General features: G+C 41.9%; 1 protein-coding gene across 1 annotated transcript in view; it reads left to right on the top strand.

Moving 5' to 3' along the window:
• Positions 1 to 11,218: 11,218 nt before the first annotated feature.
• The window catches only part of syn3 (synapsin III), a gene marked incomplete at its 3' end in the record, with an annotated part of 160,974 nt that continues 152,878 nt past the window's right edge, over positions 11,219 to 19,314 (top strand). Inside the window, exon 1 of the mRNA XM_084330834.1 lies at positions 11,219 to 11,658. Coding sequence (XP_084186960.1) covers positions 11,222 to 11,658 — 437 coding nt within the window. The 5' untranslated portion in view covers positions 11,219 to 11,221. The remainder of the gene's footprint in view (positions 11,659 to 19,314) is intronic.

Here is a 19,314-nt window from a genome sequence, read left to right as displayed (position 1 = left end):
GCTGGCGCTGGCTAACTGGTTATCGTTCTGTGAGCTGGCGTTAGTACCTAGCTGGCGCTGGCTAACTGGCTATCGTTCTGTGAGCTGGCGTTAGTACCTGGCTGGCGCTGGCTGACTAACGTGGCTATCGTTCTGTGAGCTAGCGTTAGTACCTAGCTGGCGCTGGCTAACTGGCTATCGTTCTGTGAGCTGGCGTTAGTACCTGGCTGGCGCTGGCTAACTGGCTATCATTCTGTGAGCTGGCGTTATACCTGGCTGGCGCTGGCTAACTAACGTGGCTATCGTTCTGTGAGCTGGCGTTAGTACCATGGCTGGCGCTGGCTAACGTGGCTATCGTTCTGTGAGCTAACGTTAGTACCTAGCTACCGTTACTGTTTAAACAAAAATGTTAATAAATGGGAGCTTCCTCAAACAGCCATCTCTTTCCCGACAATCCCCTCTGTGCACGAACCCTTACATATGGTAATTAAACATTAAAACACCTGCGGCTTATAGTCCAGTGCGGCTTATATATGTACACATCATTCAATTTAGCTGCTGCGGCTTATATTCAGGTGCGCCTTATAGTCCGAAAATTACAGTATTTAGAATTGAACATGGAACATGAAATGCAAACTAGTTTGGTTCCAGCTCAAATATAATTCAGTTATTGTCTCACTTCTTTTTTTTATTTATAACTTTTTTACAGATGGCTGAGGGTGGAAGAAGTGTGTGACTACATAAATATATATAATAGGGTGGCCGAGTGCGCTCGCCACTAACGCAGGATATGCTGGTATCGAGCCCAGCTCGCTGCGTTGCTACCGGCTTGGCCGGTCGTTCATACTAACACAATTGGCAGTGTTAGGGGTGGGAAAGCCAGTGGGTGGGGATCGGACGTTGTGGACGCGTTACTCCTCGCCACTGAGAGATCGCGCTGTTCAGGTGAAAAGATGCTACAGCTGCCTCCTCGTGTACCGGAAGGGACACGTGATGCAAGGCTTGGTCCTCACTGCAGCCGACCAGTGGGAGGCATAGTCTAGCAATGTTCGAGACAGGGGAGGGGAGAATTGAAGGGAGAATTGGCGAGGCGAAATTGGGATGGGAGAAAAATAAGGAGAAAAAGTGGATACAAAAAAAACCCACATATTGACCCACTTTTTCTTATTTTCTATTTTTCTCTCATCCCAATTTCGTGTTTCCAATTCTCCCATCCCCTGTCTTGAACGTTGCTCGCATATGCCTCCCACTGGTCGGTTGTAGAGAGGATAGAAGCCTTGCATCACATGTCCCCTCCGTCACATCTTTTCACCTGCCAGCGCGGACTCTCATTTGGCGAGGAGTAACGTGTGGGAGGCTCACACTGCCCCAGCCATTTCCTGTCTCTGCTGTGCAGGCGTCCCCCAACCGACCTGTAGGAGTCGCTGTCCACAACGTCCAGATTACCACCCATCGACTTCCACCCGCTAACTCTGCCAATGAGTTAGTATGACGGCTGGCCCAAGCCGGAGGCAATGCTGAAACCCGGATTCGAGACCGGAGTCTCTTCCATTGGTGACGAGCGCAATATCCGCTGCGCCACCCAGCCGCTAACCGACCACATATTGGTAATCTAAATGGTTACTTTATCGCCTGAACAAATATTCAAACATAAATAAAGTGACATAATAATGGTCCTAGATCGTACATAGCTTTCAGTTTTCTGCCATCGCTGCCGGTGGGTGTGAAATGCATTCTGGGATACTTGGCTGTCCCAAAGGATCTGTCTGTTGGATCCTCCAAATTCGGGAAAAGAAGCCAGCGTTCCTCTGCCTCGCATTTGAGGGAGCCTTCGAAAAATGGGACGGGCTTGGTCGCGCCACTGCGATGCGTTCAAAATGTCTTCAAATGCAGCCTTTGAAGGATACAGCCCCTGATTTGAAACACAGCTACAACGGTTCACCAGGGAGATACACACACGCTGAAAGGTCCCCATCAAGCCATTAGAATGCAATCATGGAACATTGTATGTGGGTGGGGTGATTGAATGTTTGCACAAGAGCCTGTTCCCCCGATATATACAGTATATATAGGCTAAACATTAGCCTGAGCACATGCACTGACGTGTAATATGTATGTTCTTCAGTCCAATTACATCTCAGAACCAAAGGAAATGATAACATCTGTGTTCACTGTTTGTCATGATAAAGACAATAATGAAGACACTGTCGCAAATAATCGCTGTGAATGAATGAATGAATGAAAACTTTATTTAACAGATTGCAGAATGGGTACAAGTACAATACAGTACGGCTCAATACACACAATTGTTAAGGGGATGCAGACCAGAGAAAGACGTTTGTCTTGTTTACATCAGGGTCCCCATTTTCAATTATTTTATGACATACACAACATACATGACATCATGACATTTATGGCATAGGGACATACATGACATACAGGTATATAGTACTGTTACATTTGTGACATATATACGATATGCAAATATACAGTACTGTTACCCATAGATCCTAACAGAGAATACATATGATGGGGAGGAGACTATACATTAGGAGGGGGTGGGTGGGTGGGTGGGTGGGAGAAAAAATATACATACGGTGGGGAGAGAATTATATACATACGGTGGGGAGGAGACTGTCTATTAGGAGGGGGTGGGGGGCGGGGGTTGGACATTTACGGTGGCCAGTTTCGAATTGCAGCCTCCCGTAGGTGCTCTTTAAGAGCGGTTTTGAATGTGGGTAGGGATTCACATCTTTTTACGGCTGTGGGTAGGGCGTTCCACATTGTTGTGGCATAGTTGCGAAATGTGTTTAGTCCCTTGTTTGTGCCGAATCTGGGTTGAACGTGATTTGTGGAACTCCCTCTGGTGTTGTGGGCGTGGTATTCACTGACCTTTGGGAAGTATTTCGACATGTACATGGGTACCTGTGTGGTGTAGTGTATCTTGTAGACCAGGCCCATTGCAAGTTGCTGTACTCTGTCTTCTACTCTAAGCCATCCTAGGTTGTCAAAGTTGGCAGGGGTGAGGTGGGTTCTTGGAGTAAGGTCAAGCAGTAGTCTGACCAGTTTGTTTTGTGATGTCTGTAATCTTGTTTTTAGCGCCTTTGAGGTGCTTTGGTACCATGAGGTGCAAGCATAGTCGTAGTACCCTTGAATGAGTGCTCCTGCCAGAGTCTTCAGGGTATTCTTGTTTACCAGAGAGGAGATCCGGTACAAGAATCTAGTTCGTTGGTTGACTTTTTTGATTACATTGGATGCCATTTTGTCACAGGAAAGATTTGCCTCTAGGATGGAACCCAGGTATGTAATTTCATCTTTCCTTGTGACAATATTTTCACCCACTGTAACTGAGAAGCCGTCATTGTCACTGTGATTACAAGTTGTGATTTAAGCTTTAACGACCAACACCATCAACCTACAGCACAGTCTTCTGTGGGGGCTGGGATATCTTCTCCTGGTCCCGACATAAGCTCAGCCCTCAACACCGCTCAGCAGAATGGTGGACATTAGGAAAGTATTAAGTGAGTGATGCAATACATTTATTTGTTTGTTTTTAATACAAAAACAAGTGAATTGGAGTATGGTTTAGTACTAATTGAAAAGGTTCAGCAACAGTAATACTTACATAATACTGTACTAAACCATAATATACGGAAAGGGATGGGCGTGAGTAATCGATTACTCGTAGCTATGAGAAAAATCGATCTTAAATTATTAATAATTTTTATGGAAAAAAAACAAAATTTTATTAATTTTTTTTACATGTTTCACATTTATGTGTAAGATTATAACTGTTTGTTGGTTTCCTTAATTAAACATATACGTGAATGAACAAAATTAAGTAAAAAAAATGTAATTGTTTTTTTTTCTTTTTTAACTTTGAGTTTTTTCCCATTTTCGAGTAATACACGATCACTCGAGTATAGCATGCGATCAATCGATCTGGATTCTTCTTAAAAATGCCCATCCCTAGGTACATGCCTATCCGTACCTAGTGCATGACGATGATGACGATAATCACAGTACACAGAGGATTAGAGCTGAAGTTGTACAGCTGTGTGCTACAGCGCGCCCTGCAGTGCTCTCCTATGACATCGTGGACGGAAGCAGTCTTGAAGCTACTAGCAGTTTCCCCTCCGCAACCCCCTGCATTAACCAGGTCCTATTATCACATCATCAGAGGTCCTGGTGTCTAGTCTGTCATTAACCAGCCCTTCATTACAGGGCCAGTGACTGTGATGGCCGCCTCCCCATTAGCGTAGGGAGAGCCAAGGTCCTGACTCGCTGGCACGGAGCAGACTGAGAGGATGAACCCTGGTGGGAGGGATGATCTACAGGGCAAAGCACCATGGGCGACCGGGCCTTCTGCTCGGCTGCTCCTCGCCTATGGAATGCCCTCCCTGACTACCTCAGAGCATCACAGACCACTGCTTCCTTTAAAAGAGGACTTAAAACATACCTCTTCACGAAAGCCTTCCCTTAGTTTTAACCTTTTTATACATGCTTTGTGTGTTTTTATCCCTTTTATTTATGCGTTTATGTCTTGTTTTTTAATTGCCTATGTTTTTAAAGTCTGTTTTTACTCTGTAGCACTCTGAGATTTGGTTTCCAAATATAGAGTGCACTATAAATCAAATGTATTATTATTATTATTATTATTATTAAAGATCCCTCCCCCATCCTTTCCTCTGTATGCAGTTACTGAAACTTTCATCACTGGTGTTTGCTGTCAGTTTTCAGACAGTGACAGAGCGCAGGGTTTTTATACGGCTCCATTACTGCGAGGGCGTGTCTAAACTGCCTGCAATGTCTTAAACACAGGGCGGGAAAGGCAGTCTTGAGGATTTAATAGCCTCAGATGCGCAGGGGGGGGGGGCAGCTTATGGGAATGGGGAGTTAGTGGAGAGTGTGGCAGTGGTGTAAAGATAGTGATTTGCCATAGCATTTCAGCACCACAATGACTGGACAGCTCTGTGTCTCGGGGGATGAAATCAACTCATTACAAAGAGGCATTGTGCATTTCTGCTCTCTCCCCCCACTCACACACACCATTGTGATGTGTTTGTTATGTAATTGCACAAAAAAAAAGCTGCCTTTTATAGCTAATTCATCATCATTAGTGTCTTAATCGACTGAGACATTTTAGTTGATTGTTTTGTATATCTTTTTTTCATCATCAGTTATTTCGTAGGAAATAAACAAGTCTTTGAGATCATAGAATTATTCACAAATAATGAATGAAGAGGTCCTGCTGCATTATTGCTTTCATTTGCATTTACAATTAGTACATTATTTTTGTATTTAACTCTCTCTGTAATAAAAAAAAGTCCAAACTTCTCAATTTCAACATTGTTATTCATTTAGAACATTTTGTTATTTATTGTTGTAACACACAAACTAAATTGCATGATCATGTATTATGTTTTTAAATGTTTAAATATCAACATTATTTGGCCATCCAATATTATCAAACTCCTCTGACCTCGTAGTCGTAGGGTCTTTCCAAAGACCAAAGACCAGTATTATATTCCATTACTTTTCCTGATGTTTTAGGTTTTTGTCGTGGGATCGTTTTAGAACCTGTATCGAAGTCAAAATCTTGGTATCGTGACATCACTACCTCATAGGGCTTATGTGTGCTCAGAATATGTCAGGAACCAACGAAATAAGAGTATTTAATCAGTTCAGTTGACAGAATCCTATGGCCGAGGACGGTCTCAAGTCAACTGCCATGAACGATTATGAAAAACATTTAACACAATGTCGTTTTGACACGCATATTCTATTTTTTTTATCCACCCTTTCTCCCCTTTTTCTATTTTTCTCCCATCCCAATTTAGCCGTGCCAATTCTCCCCTCCCCTGTCTTGATCGTTGCTCGCATGTGCCCCCAACTGGTCGGTTGTAGGGAGGATAGAAGCCTTGCATCACATGGCCCCTCCGATACATGTGTAGGCAGCCAGTCGCATCTTTTCACCTGCCAGCGCGGACTCTCATTTGGCGAGGAGTAACGTGTAGGAGGCTCACACTACCCCCGCCATTTTCCTGTCCTTGCTGTGCAGGCGCCCCAACCGACCTGTAGGAGTCGCTGTTTACAACGTCCAGATTACCACCCATCAACTTCCCACCCGCTAACTCTGCCAATTGAGTTAGTATGACGGCCGGCCCAAGCCGGAGGCAACGCAGACAGCCGGAGTCGAACCCGGTGTCTCTTGCGTTGGTGACGAGCGCAATGTCCGCTGTGCCACCCAGCCGCCTTGACACGCATATTCTGTATTTTTTCTAAATCCACATTGTGACATTTACAGATAACGGTGTACAGCCAAAGCAAAGTTTATTATAATCATCCATTAAATGGAGTTCAGCTCTTATATTCGTATCAAATGCCGCTGAAAGCTGTGTTGTTGTTGTTGTCCTCTGGTTCGCCGGGTCTACTTCACGTCCTTTTACGAGATTAAAGATGGAATACAAAGCCACCGCTTCCGTGCTCCTGGGCCGGTCCCCCGGGCCGGTCCCCCGCAGCGCCTTTGTCCCGTACTCTCCGACGGTCCTTTGCCTCATCATCGATAGGGTTCGTGCTTCCTCTTTTAACACCTACCCGCTGCAGCACAGTACACACGCTCGTTCACAGCAGTGCAAAATCCAATCCTGTTTTCAATCTGCGTTTGATATTCAGGAAAACCCCGGGCCGTAAAAAGCACTTTATCTGGACCTCCAAGCCGGCTCCCTTATAGTCACAAGGCTTATTGAAAGTGTCATAACTCAGGCGCTGCACTAATCAGCAAAGCCTCTTGTGTTCCTCGCCATCCCCCCCCCATCTACCAACCATGCTCTCTGCCTGATCAGACACATAACCTCCGCCCTGCATGCAGAAAATACCTGATGGTGGTTAACAGCATTAATTTGTTCAAACCTTTTACCTTTTTATTTTTATAAAAAGATATTCTTGAAAAACAACGTTAAAAGAACACGGCAACATTTTGGGAAATTAGCTTATAATCTTCTCCAGAGAGAGAGAGACAAGAAAATAGATACCAGTTTCCTCTCTGTGCGTTTAGTAGAAAGCTATCTGGCTGCACGTTAGCCTAGCTTAGCACAATGAATGGAAGCGGACAGGGCCGGTTAGCCTTCGGGAGTGGTGTTAGTTGGACAATGCCTATGCTAACTGGCCCTGTTCACTGGAGAAGACGGTAAACTAATTTCCCAAAATGTTGGCGTGTTCCTTTAAGTCTGTTCTCAAAACGAATGGTCTGTGTGCCCATCCAGTAGACAAATCATATGGGGAAATGTAGCCTATATCTTAGCTCAAAGTATCATTTCTACTGGTATATTGCCCAATGGACAGCAAGACACTTAACCCCTAATGATTAGCAGGTTGTTGTGTGAGTGAATGGGTGAATGTGAGGAACAAAATAAATTGTAAAGCGCTTTGGTTAAATAACGGCACCATTTACCAATGGTACAGTAGTCACTAGGAGTGGGAATCACCAGAGGCCTGAACGATATTATCACAATACCAGAGTCACAATTGTCACAAACGGGTCAATTGTGACAAATGGAGTCCGCACGCGATAGCAATTTAACAAAATAATTTATTCAATCCTATCTAATAACAGAATACTTGACATAAACAACAAATAGTTTGTATAAGAGTCAGTGGTGAATGCAGTGTGTGGATGAGTGAGAACATGTGGTGTGGTGCGTGTGGTGTAAGTACAGTACTAGTATTCCAATATCACAGAATCAAGTGGGTGCTGGTGCTGGATAACCTGTGTCCTGGGAGATGGGAAAAGCAGACAGAGGGAGTTTAAACAGGGAACATAAATACATATGTGCAGGCAGCTCTCTCACTGCCCAGGTGAGAGTAATTGGGCTAACGACCCACCCACTCCACCATGCTCCCCGGTGCTCACCCATTAGCAGGTAGAGTGGGGGTCGTCACACAATAATATATATTGTGTACAATATAATATTGCGATTTATCACCTTTTTTCAACTGCAACTTATGTCTCCAATGGAAAACTTTGTCAACCAAAAATATATATACAGCATCTGTTGTATCTAATAAGATAATGTTTTCAGTCTGTTCACCTCACCTACAATCATTCTTATTGCAGTAAAATGGGATTGTCAAGCCAAATACTTACCATCAGTGTATCGATATAATATCGACATGCAAAATATTGTGATATATTGTTGTATTGATTTTTCCCCCTACCCCTATTAGTCAATCTATATTAGCTGAGTGATTGTCCTTGAACACATGCCTGTATCACGAATGCACAAACACATTGTGCATTATGTCCACATCCACTTCATACATAACATTTGAGCAAGATGTAAAAACCTTTATTGAATTCATGGTAAGCAAGTATTTTATATATATATACATAAATGGTAAATGGTAAATGGTGCATTTATATAGCAGCTTTTATCCATTACATTTACATTTACATTTAGTCATTTAGCTGACGCTTTTATCCAAAGCAATTTACAATTTGTTCCTCACATTTTTACCCATTCACGCACATTCACACACCAACGGCGGAGGCGACCATGCAAGGTGCCAACCTGCTCATCGGGAGCAATTAGGGGTTAAGTGTCTTGCTCAAGGACACTTCGACACACTGCCCGGGAGGAGCGGGAATCGAACCAGGAACCAACGGATTACCAGACGACTCAGCCACTGTCTATTAGTGGTGGGGGAAAATATCGATACGTAGTAGTATCGCGATACTTTGCGTGGCGATACTGTATCGATACAGGGACGCCAAGTATCGATATTTAATTATTTATTTATTTATAAGGAAGTTGCATTGTTCATTTCAATACCTCTAATAGTACAGTAGTACACACACACACACACACACACACAGACACACACACACACACACACACGTACACACACACACACACACACACACACACACACACACACACACACACACACACACACACACACACACACACACACACACGTGTGCATTCAGTTAAGTTGGAATATGACTGTAATACAAACAGTTCAGTTTGTCAGGTACATGCAACACAGATTACAGTGTTTACATCTGTCTGCTTGAGAAAATACCATGTTCTGCAATAAAAATGATTGAAGTGAGATGAACAGACTGAACTTTATTTGATTAGATAAAACATGTTGACAAAGTTTTACTTTGCAGTTGAATTTTTTTTATAAATAGCAATATATCGAAATATTAATATCGCAATACTCAGCATATCGCAATATATTTTGTATCGCAATAATATCGTATCGTGACTCAAGTATCGTGATAGTATCGTATCGTGAGGCCTCTGGTGATTCCCACCCCTACTGTCTATATATAAAATACTTGCTTACCATCTTATCATCTTAATCCTGTTAAACAGGATTAAGATTTCCCTCTTCTCACCCATCCGTTGTGCCGGGGTTGGCTGCTTCGCTGCAGGGTGACAGCTAATCTATATGAATGTGTCTGCTGCTCTGCCACAAACACTTACATAACGCTGCTGTCGGGACAAAACCTCATAACTCCATTTTTTGAATTTTTTTTTTTATTATATAAATCAACTCCGTAGATCATCCTCCATATGTGTGTGTGGGTTTTACAAAGTTTAAACAATGGGAAAGCATTCAACCGATCATCTGTCTAAACCTCCTAACTCTATTCACCCTCAAATCTGTGTTAGTTTTTTTCATCTGCTGAAAAGTTGGGTTTTTGGAGTTATGAGGTTTTGTCCCGACAGCAGCGATAACATGTTTTCTTTCCCCCGGTTTGGGCTCCGCGAGCTTCACGGTGGAGCGAGCTGTGTGAGCCTGTGTCCTCGTATCCCGCCGCATCTGGTGCGTCACTGACTGATGTTCCTTTGCCAGCAGATTATGATGCCAGTCATATCTTAGAAGAGTCATCGTTTTCTTATGGAACTAAGTTAGTGAGCCCATTCAGAACGACGTGTCAAATCTAAGCATTTGTTTACAGCTATTATGAATTAATGCTGATTAGGGCTGGGTATCGGAACTTGATATTTTTTTGTATAGAGTTGCTTCAATACTGTCAAGTATCAAAGAAAGCTGCTTTGTCACAATTTGGTATCAAACGCCACTGTGTTCATCTCATCAGTGTCAAACTCCTCTCCCAGAGTTTTAAACTAAGCTATCTAGAATAGAATAGAATAGACTTTTAATTGTCATTGCACAGTATACAACGAAATTTCAGGGGAGCTCCCACAGACCATAGTACAATATACAATATATACATACATGAACACATAACACATATAACACTGTACATAACAGAATATTTTAAATAATAAAGTGCATGATGGGTGGTAATCAGTGATTATCAAGTCCAGGTAAGTGCATGGTGCACGTGAGGGGACAGTCAATGAGCATTTAACAGTCTGACTGCTTGGGGGAAAAAGCTGTTCTTAAATCTTGTACTCTCACCATGTATGGACCGGTATCTCCTCCCTGAGGGAAGGAGCTGAAAGAGGTGATGTGCTGGGTGAGACTGGTCCTTGATGATACATTTGGAGCGGTGGAGGCAGCGGGAGGTGAAGACGGAGGTGATGTTTGGTAGAGGAGTCCCGACGATCCTGCCTGCCGCCTTCACCACCCTCTGTAGAGCCTCTTGCTCTGCCTTTGTGCAGCTGGAGAACCACACAGACACACCGTAGGCCAGCACACTCTCAACCGCACAATGGTAAAAGTTGACAAGGAGATTTCGTGGCAGGCCAGCCTGCTTCAGCTTCCTTAGATAGTATAGGCTTTGCTGGGCTTTCCCGATCACTGAGGCGGTGTTGGTGCTCCAGGACAGGGTCTCACTCACACTGAGACCCAGGAACTTGGTCTGAAATTATCTGATCCGTATCCGCTTCCATTCATTCGTGGATTAACTCTCTCTCTCCCTCTTTCTCTCTCTCTCTCTCTCTCTCTCTCTCTCTCTCTCTCTCTCTCTCTCTCTCTCTCTCTCTCTCTCTCGCTCTCTCTCTCTCTCTCTCTCCCTCTCTCTCCGTCTCTCTCTCTCTCTCCCTCTCTCTCTCTCCCTCTCTCTCTCTCTCTCTCTCTGTCTCGCTCTTTCTCTCCCTCTCCCCCTCTCTCTCTCCCTCTCCCCCTCTCTCACTCTCTCCGTCTCTCTCTCTCTCCCCTCTCCCTCTCTCTCTCTCACTCTCACTCTCTCTCTCTCCCCTCTCCCCCCTCACAGGACTTTCTCTCCTCTGGCCTGAACAGCCCACCAGCCCCCGTCACCATGAACTACCTTCGCAGGCGCCTGTCGGACAGCAGCTTCGTGGCCAACCTCCCCAACGGCTACATGATGGACCTGCAGCGGCCGACCCCCCCGGCCGGCTCCTCCGCCACCTCGTCCACCTCGTCGCCCGCCTCCCCGGCCACAGAGAGGCGACAGCCCCCCGGGGGCGTGCCCGGTCCCACCCAGCCCTCCCCCTCCTCGGCCCCGGCCCCCCCCTCCTCCTCGGCCCCGGCCCCCTCCTCCGGGTCCGGCAGCCTGTTCAGCTCCTTCTCCAGCGTGGTGAAGAGTGCCCAGATGGTCCAGAACGTGGCCGCGGCAGCGCAGGCCAAGTCCGCCGCAGCGGAAGGAACCTCGGCGGCGACTGGCAGCCAGCCTCCCAAACCGGTGGTACGCAAGCCCAAGATCCTCCTGGTGGTGGACGACCAGCACACAGACTGGTGAGTGAGTGTTAGGACGTGTTCTAGGCTAGTGTCTCTCGTCATTTTTGCACAAAAAAGTTTTTTCTTGTTTTTGTCTTGGGGATAGGGTTGGGTACCGTTCACATTTGAACCAGTACCAGTTCCTGTAATTCGGTATTGGTACCGAACGGTACCTATTTTTGGTACTTAACTCTCTCTGTAATAACACAATAAATTAGTTGTATTCAGTTGTAAAAAAATAAAACAAGTTCAAACTTCAAAATTTCAACATTGTTATTTACTGTATTTAGAACATTTTGTAATTTATTGTTGTAACACACCACACAAAATAAATGTATCATGTTTGTAAATGTTTAAATATCAACATTATCTGGCCATCCACAGTAAATATTATCAAACTCGTCTGGTCTTTCCAAAGACCCAAGAGACGGGACAGTAATATATATAAGGCTCCCTCTTGTCTAGTATATTACACTCCTATACTAAACATGTAAAGGTACACAAGATTAATTTGGTACAGATTAATCTAGCGTGAATTGGTACTCGGTAGTACCGATGTAATTCGGTCGGTACTCTTAAAAGTACAGAGTTCGGTACCCAACCCTATACTCATGGGACTGGGAAGCTATAATATTGCCATCTTCAGGCCCCACTTCCATTCAAAGCACTACTCCCGGATTTACCCAAGGGGATCAATAAAGGAATATCTTATCTTATCTTAGAAGTTAAGTCTATTTCTATAGCAGAGAACCAGGTCCTTTAATTCCATCCCAGGGGCTGCCACTGGTCCCTAGCCCGGGGTTTGTACTGGACCATGGGGGGTGACCTTGATGGTGGTGAGGCCCCCAAATACTATGCTGTATGACAAATGGACGAATGTTGTGTACCTGGGTAATTGGTAAATGGTAAGTGGTGGCTTTTATCCAAAGTGCTTTACAATTCTGTTCCTCACATTCACCCACTCACTCACACAATCACACACCGACAGTGGAGGCAACCATGCGAGGTGCCGACCTGCTTATTTGGAGCAGTGAGGGGTTAAGTGTCTTGCTCAAGGACACTTCGATGCACGCTGCCCGGGAGGAGTGGGAATTTACCACTGTCACCCCCAATTCATCATGACAGACAAGATTGGGAATAGGCCTATGTCCCAATTGCCTGTTATTGAATACCTGTAGTTATCATCAGAACCATAAAATGCACTCAGTCCTCGAGGGAATTTGCTTCAGTATCATTACTATATCTGTGAGGAATAAAATGGTACATTTAGAATGTTTTAAGCATTGTAAAAGCATTGTAAATCAGCATTCATGCACCTTATTCTCCCCCCTCCTCTCTCTATCTCTCTCTCTCTCTCCCTCTCTCTCCTTCTACATTTAGAAGGTTTTAAGCATTTTAATGGCTCACAGGATTAAAATTAGACTTCTTAGGATTCAAAAAAGTCTTTGGCGACTCTTACCGGTTGAGAGGTTGAGAAATTGACGTGGTCGGCCGGATCTAAGAGGTACGGAGGCCGGAGTCATCTGGCAGTAGAATTACTGTGATACAGTATGAAGAGCTCAGATGTCGGCGCTAATAGAAATGAGGGATGGTGACGGCCATAGGTTTTATGGAAGCATAGCAATGATGCAGCATTATGACACGGAGCACTGTGTGCATGATGAACAGCTCGAGGTCTGTGAAGGCATTTTGTTCTCACCCACAAATGCCGGGATATCACCATGCAAATGTTTTCCCTTCTACTGCAGAGAAGTTCATGATTTAGAATAGAATAGACTTTTAATTGTCATTGCACACAAGTATACAACGAAATTTCAGGGGAGCTCCCACAGACCATAGTACAACATACATGTAACACATAACACTGTACATATAACAGAATATTTTAAAGCGCATGATGAGCGGTAAACATAATGGTTATCAAGTCCAGGTAAAGTGCATGGTGCAAGTGAGGGGACAGTCAATGAGAATTTAACAGTCAGAATGCTTGGGGGGAAAAGCTGTTCATAAATCTTGAACTCTTCGCATTTATGGACCGTTATCTCCTCCCTGAGGGAAGGAGCTGAAAGAGGTGATGTGCTGGGTGAGACTGGTCCTTGATGATACACTTGGAGCAGTGGAGGCAGCGGGAGGTGAAGACGGAGGTGATGTTTGGTAGAGGAGTCCCGACGATCCTGCCTGCTGCCTTCACCACCCTCTGTAGAGCCTCTTGCTCTGCCTATTTAGGAACGAGAAGAAAAGTGACCATTATCAGATTCAGAAATGTTGTTTTCAGGGGATCCTTGAAGTGCCCAATTTGACTGGAGTGTGCATATAAGGCATTCAAAAAACATTATACGGCACTGCAAAAATATTATAAGCAAATTCTCGTGCATTATACTAATTTTAAATAGCTATGCTGTAATTCACAGAATGTGCAAGTGTCGAATATGTTCTGGGGCACTGTATATATCTAATGATAATCTCATTTATATGATGTGATTACACTGTGAGAATAGTGTGTATATAAAGCTAATGATGCCTCACAATGCATGTCAAGTAAAGGCTTAGTACTTACTTAGTTTCTACTGCAATGCATTCCAATAGCACAGTCTTTCCCATTACATAGAGTTATTTGTGGCGGCCCAGTGTACCCTCCACAACTAGATTATATATACATTATATATATATATAATATGGCCATTATTGGTGATCTCCCACCCTTAGTGATGCACCGATGTGAAAATTGTGGCCGATACCGATAACCGATATTAATATTGCTGTTCTGGCCGATACCGATATTTACCGATGTCGATATCTCTGTATAGAAAACACTTTTTTATGATAATCAAATAAAGAGCTATTTTCCAAAACGCATTTTTTCTTTTTACTTTTTAACTTATTTTCAGAAATGACTGATATTTTGAAACTATTCAAGGCCAAAACATGTAAAAAAAAATAAAAAAAATAAGGTATTATTTTTTTTAATATCGGCCCATATCGGCCCTATCTTGATATCCGACCGATACCGATGTGTAATGCCATATCGGCCGATATATCGTGCATCACTACGGCCACCCTGCATCACTTCATTGCTGGATTGGAGCTCTGGACCTTACCATACTCGCTCTGGTGAACAGAATGTTTTGCAATGTACTTTAAAACTCAATTCATTAGTATCCATCGGTCAGTTTAAATCTTTAAAAGCAAACCCACTTCACCGCAGTCTGCAGTTGTTTTTAATTATTTTAAACGTTTAATTGATTGACTTTCTGTCTCTATATTTTTCCATTTACGTATTTATTATGTGTCGTATTTATCGATGACGTTGTAAATGAGAGCTCTCAGTGATCCTTCTGGATTAGATAAAGGTTGAATGAATGAATGAATGTTTAAGTTTAAGTTTATTTGGATCCCCATTAGCCACAGCAGTGCTGGGGCTATTCTTCCTGGGGTCCATAACACATAAAATACAGTTACAGACGTATACACTCATAACATTTACATGTCATACAGACAATTAAAACAACAATAAAAACCCTAATCAAATTCATAATACAATATAAAAATATATACTCCTTATGAATGAATTCATAATACAATACAATAATACCTACTCATAATTAATTCATAATACAATACAGCATAATATACTATTTAGCTTTTACATACATTATCTATGTTCATATCAGCCAATTATACAATATTTTAATAATATATCCCTATCAGACACATGCCTTTTCATCCATATATACCTATCTCTTTATCAGACACATACATTTTCATTTACGTACAAACTATCTATTAGGGAATGTCAATTTCTTTGGTTGAAAATGTTGTTTTACCACGATTTTGAAACGACATTTACTATTCTCCTGCTTAACATGTCTGGGAAGAGAGTTCCATTCCTGCATACCACGGAACATGACAGTTCGCTTCATTGCATTCGACCTCACTTTTGGAAGTGTAAAACCTCGTGCAGAAGCATGTCTGGTGGAATGGTTGTGTCTGTCAAGACTTATTGATAAATTGTTATATAAAATTGAGGGGATCTTTGTAATCTTTGTAACAAGAATATTCCTAGTGAATACAAGGAGTGAGCAGAGTAATTTATGTTTGACAAGTAACCAAGTTAAACAACTGTGCATCGCTGCAACATTAGTTCTGTACTCACAGCGAAGCGCTATACGTGCTGCTTTGTTTTGTACCATTTGTAATTTTTTCAGTTTATTCGTCGTTACATTCGACCATACTGCAGGACAATAGTCAAGATTTGACAAAACCAGAGCTTGAATTACCTGTTTGATAGAATTTAGTGGTAACAAATGAGCACATCTTTTAACAACAGAAATCCCTCTTCCCATTTTCACTACTATATTGTTTATATGGTGTGACCATGACAATTTACTGTCTAATGTTACCCCTAGGAGTTTAGTCTCCTGGACTTGATTAATTACCACATCACTTATCAAAAGTTTCAAGACTGGGTTCGTTCTTAGAGTATGGTTTGAACCGAAAATGATGCTACTTGTCTTTGATATGTTTAGAACTAGTTTGTTATTCTTTATCCATTCCATCACTGATTGCAACTCTGCCTTTAGGACCGTATTTAATTCATTGGCTGTTGAGGCTGATGTGTAAATCGTTGAATCATCCGCATACATAAAAATATAGGACTTATTTAGGACAAGAAGCATGTCATTTGTAAATATGGTGTAGAGCAAAGGCCCAAGGCAACTTCCTTGGGGTACTCCACACCTTACCGTTTTAACTTCTGAGTAACTCCCATTAAAAAAAACTATTTGTTTCCGGTTTGCTAAATAAGTTTGCATCCAAGATAGTGCAGATGAGGAGAAACCGTAACATTCAAGTTTTTTAAGTAAGAATTTGTGATCTATGATGTCGAATGCTGTAGTAAAATCAAGCAAGACAGCTCCAACCATTTTCTTTTTATCTATCTCTTTCAGCCAATCATCCGTCATTTGGGTTAATGCAGTCGCTGTTGAATGTCCTTCACGATATGCATGTTGAAAATCAGTGGTCAATGTGTTAAAAGAAAAGTAGCTTTTAATCTGTTCACTTACTATTCTTTCCATCAGTTTACTTAAAACTGGCAGTAAACTTATGGGACGACTATTAGTTCCTGAGAATGGCAATTTCAAATTTTTTGGCAGTGGTATTACTTTGGCAGTTTTCCACTGTTGCGGATACAAACATTCACTAAAGGATTGATTTATAATATGACAGATAGCAGGGGCAATTAAATCAGGGACCAATTTCAGAAGTTTCCCGTCAAGACCGTCAACACCTGGTGGTTTGTTTTTAGTGGTACTTAACATATGTTCTACATTACTTATAGTCACACTATCAAAATTAAATTGACAATTTTAATCTTTCATTATTTTATTCTTTATTAATAAATAAGATTTTTCATTATCTATTGTTTGCATATTATTCCTTAAATTATCTACTTTTCCAATAAAATAATTGTTAATATGATCAGCAATCTCAACTGGTTTGGTGAGGAATTTTCCTTCTGTTTCTAGAAAGGATGGGGTAGGTTTCTTATTCCTGCCCATTATTTCATTTAGAGTATTCCATAATAATTTACTGTAATTCTTTATATAATTAAACCTATTTTCATAATACAATTTCTTCTTCTTTTTATTACATTTTGTAACAACATTTCTTAATTTACAATATACCTCCCAGTCTGATTTATAACCTGATGTATTTGCTATTAATTTAGCTCGATTACGTTCTATCATATATTCTTTTAGTTCATCATCCAACCATGGTGTTCTGACGCTTCTGACGGTAAACTTTCTCAATGGTGCATGTTTGTCAACAAGTGGCATAAAAATTGTATCAAATTCCCATAGAGATTTTTCAGGATATTTTTCCCTCAACACCTTTGACCAACATAGATTTTCAACATCCTTCACAAAGCTGTCTTGATTAAACATTTTATACAATCTTTTGTAAATTATTTTAGGTCCCAGTTTTGGCATTTTAGTCTTCCTTACAATAGCAATTAAGTTATGGTCGCTACAACCAACAGTTACAGATACCGCCTTGGAACATAGCTCCGCATTGTTAGTAAAAATGTGATCAATGCAGGTGGAGACCTGGTTACCATCCTTTTTCAAACATATCCTAGTTGGTTTGTTAAATACCTGTGATAGACCACATGCATTTGCTACAGTTAGAAGTCGTTTTTTCAATGGGCATTTCAATGAAAACCAATCGATGTTAAGGTCACCCATAAAATAAATCTCATTACTCAAATCACACACTTGGTCCAACATGTCACATATTTGTTCTAGATACACATTATTTGCACTAGGTGGTCTATAACAGCAACCAATCAACATAGGCTTCAAATGAGGCAAGTGTACTTGCAGCCATAATGTTTCAATTTCATTATTCATTAAATCTTCCCTAATCTTCACTGGAATAAGATTCTGAATATAAAAAGCAACCCCTCCCCCAAATGCATTCCTGTCCTTTCTAAAAATGTTGTATCCATCAATTTGCAATGCCCCATCCTCAAATGTAGAATCAAGGTGTGTTTCTGATATAGCTAAAATATGGAAATTGTCTGATAGTAAAATCTCTGATATCTCAGCTAGCTTGTTTCTTATGCTACATATATTTATGAATTAATGAATGATTTCCCACTGTGATATAATAACTAGTGCTGTCAATAGATTAAAAAAAATAACTAATTAATCTCACAATTTTCTGTAATTAATCTAGATTAAAAATAGCATTTTTCTACTTAAGACCGAAGCTTGTAACAGATATTTACTTGAGTAAAATCATGGAATTAATGTAAAACACAAAGAAAGTATATTTAGATTCAAATACTATTTTAATAGCTTTCTTTGAATACAGTTTCTCTCCTGTGAAATACAAATGTTCAACAAAACCATCAACATTGACTCAGCTAGACCTCTTTCTTATATCCGCGGCGCTAAGATTGAAGATTTTTCACTCCATAGATTAATCTAGATTAATTTATTTTAATGCTTTAAATAATTTAATTGAATCTCCAATTAAAGGTCTTGAGTCTCTAGCATTGTATTATAGTAATAGGAGTTAGTATCAATGTGTTTTTGTGTCTAAATACCATATTGGCGGATTGCTCTCATTCAGGTCCGACCATTTCCTGCTTGATTTAATTAGGTCATTCTGATTTGACTCGCAACGTGACGTCACGATGCGAGGATGGAGCGGATAGTGATCCGATTGGCTCTGTGGTTGTAGCGCACCAAACAGGGTTTGACAGAGCGAGAGAGAGAGAAAGAATCAGATAGACCCTCGCGACAGAGCACACATACACACTGTGCCGCGCGCTACAGGGAGAGGGAGAGGGAGAGAGAGAGAGAGGGGACCTGCATGCAGAGTGTTTACACAGTTCTCTCTCTCTCTCTCTCTCTCGTTCGAGGAAGTCTACCACTGTGCCACGCTACAGCTTATGCTCCCGAATCGAGAGAGAGAGATAGAGAAGGGGACCTGCACGCAGAGTGTTTACACAGTTCTCTCTCTCCCTCTCCCTCTCCCTCTCTCTCTCTCTCTCTCTCTCTCTCTCTCTCTCTCTCTCCACCTCTGTCTCTCTCCTCCACCTTTTGTTTCTCTTCCTCCACTTGTCTCTTTCTCTCCTCTCCTCTCTCTCTCTCTCTCTCTCTCTCT

Source organism: Notolepis coatsorum, assembly GCF_963971535.1.
Source record: "Notolepis coatsorum genome assembly, chromosome: 15".
Classification (NCBI taxonomy): domain Eukaryota; kingdom Metazoa; phylum Chordata; class Actinopteri; order Aulopiformes; family Paralepididae; genus Notolepis; species Notolepis coatsorum.
The sequence above is the reverse complement of the archived record's forward strand: the minus strand, read 5'-3'. Positions and strand labels throughout refer to the sequence as shown.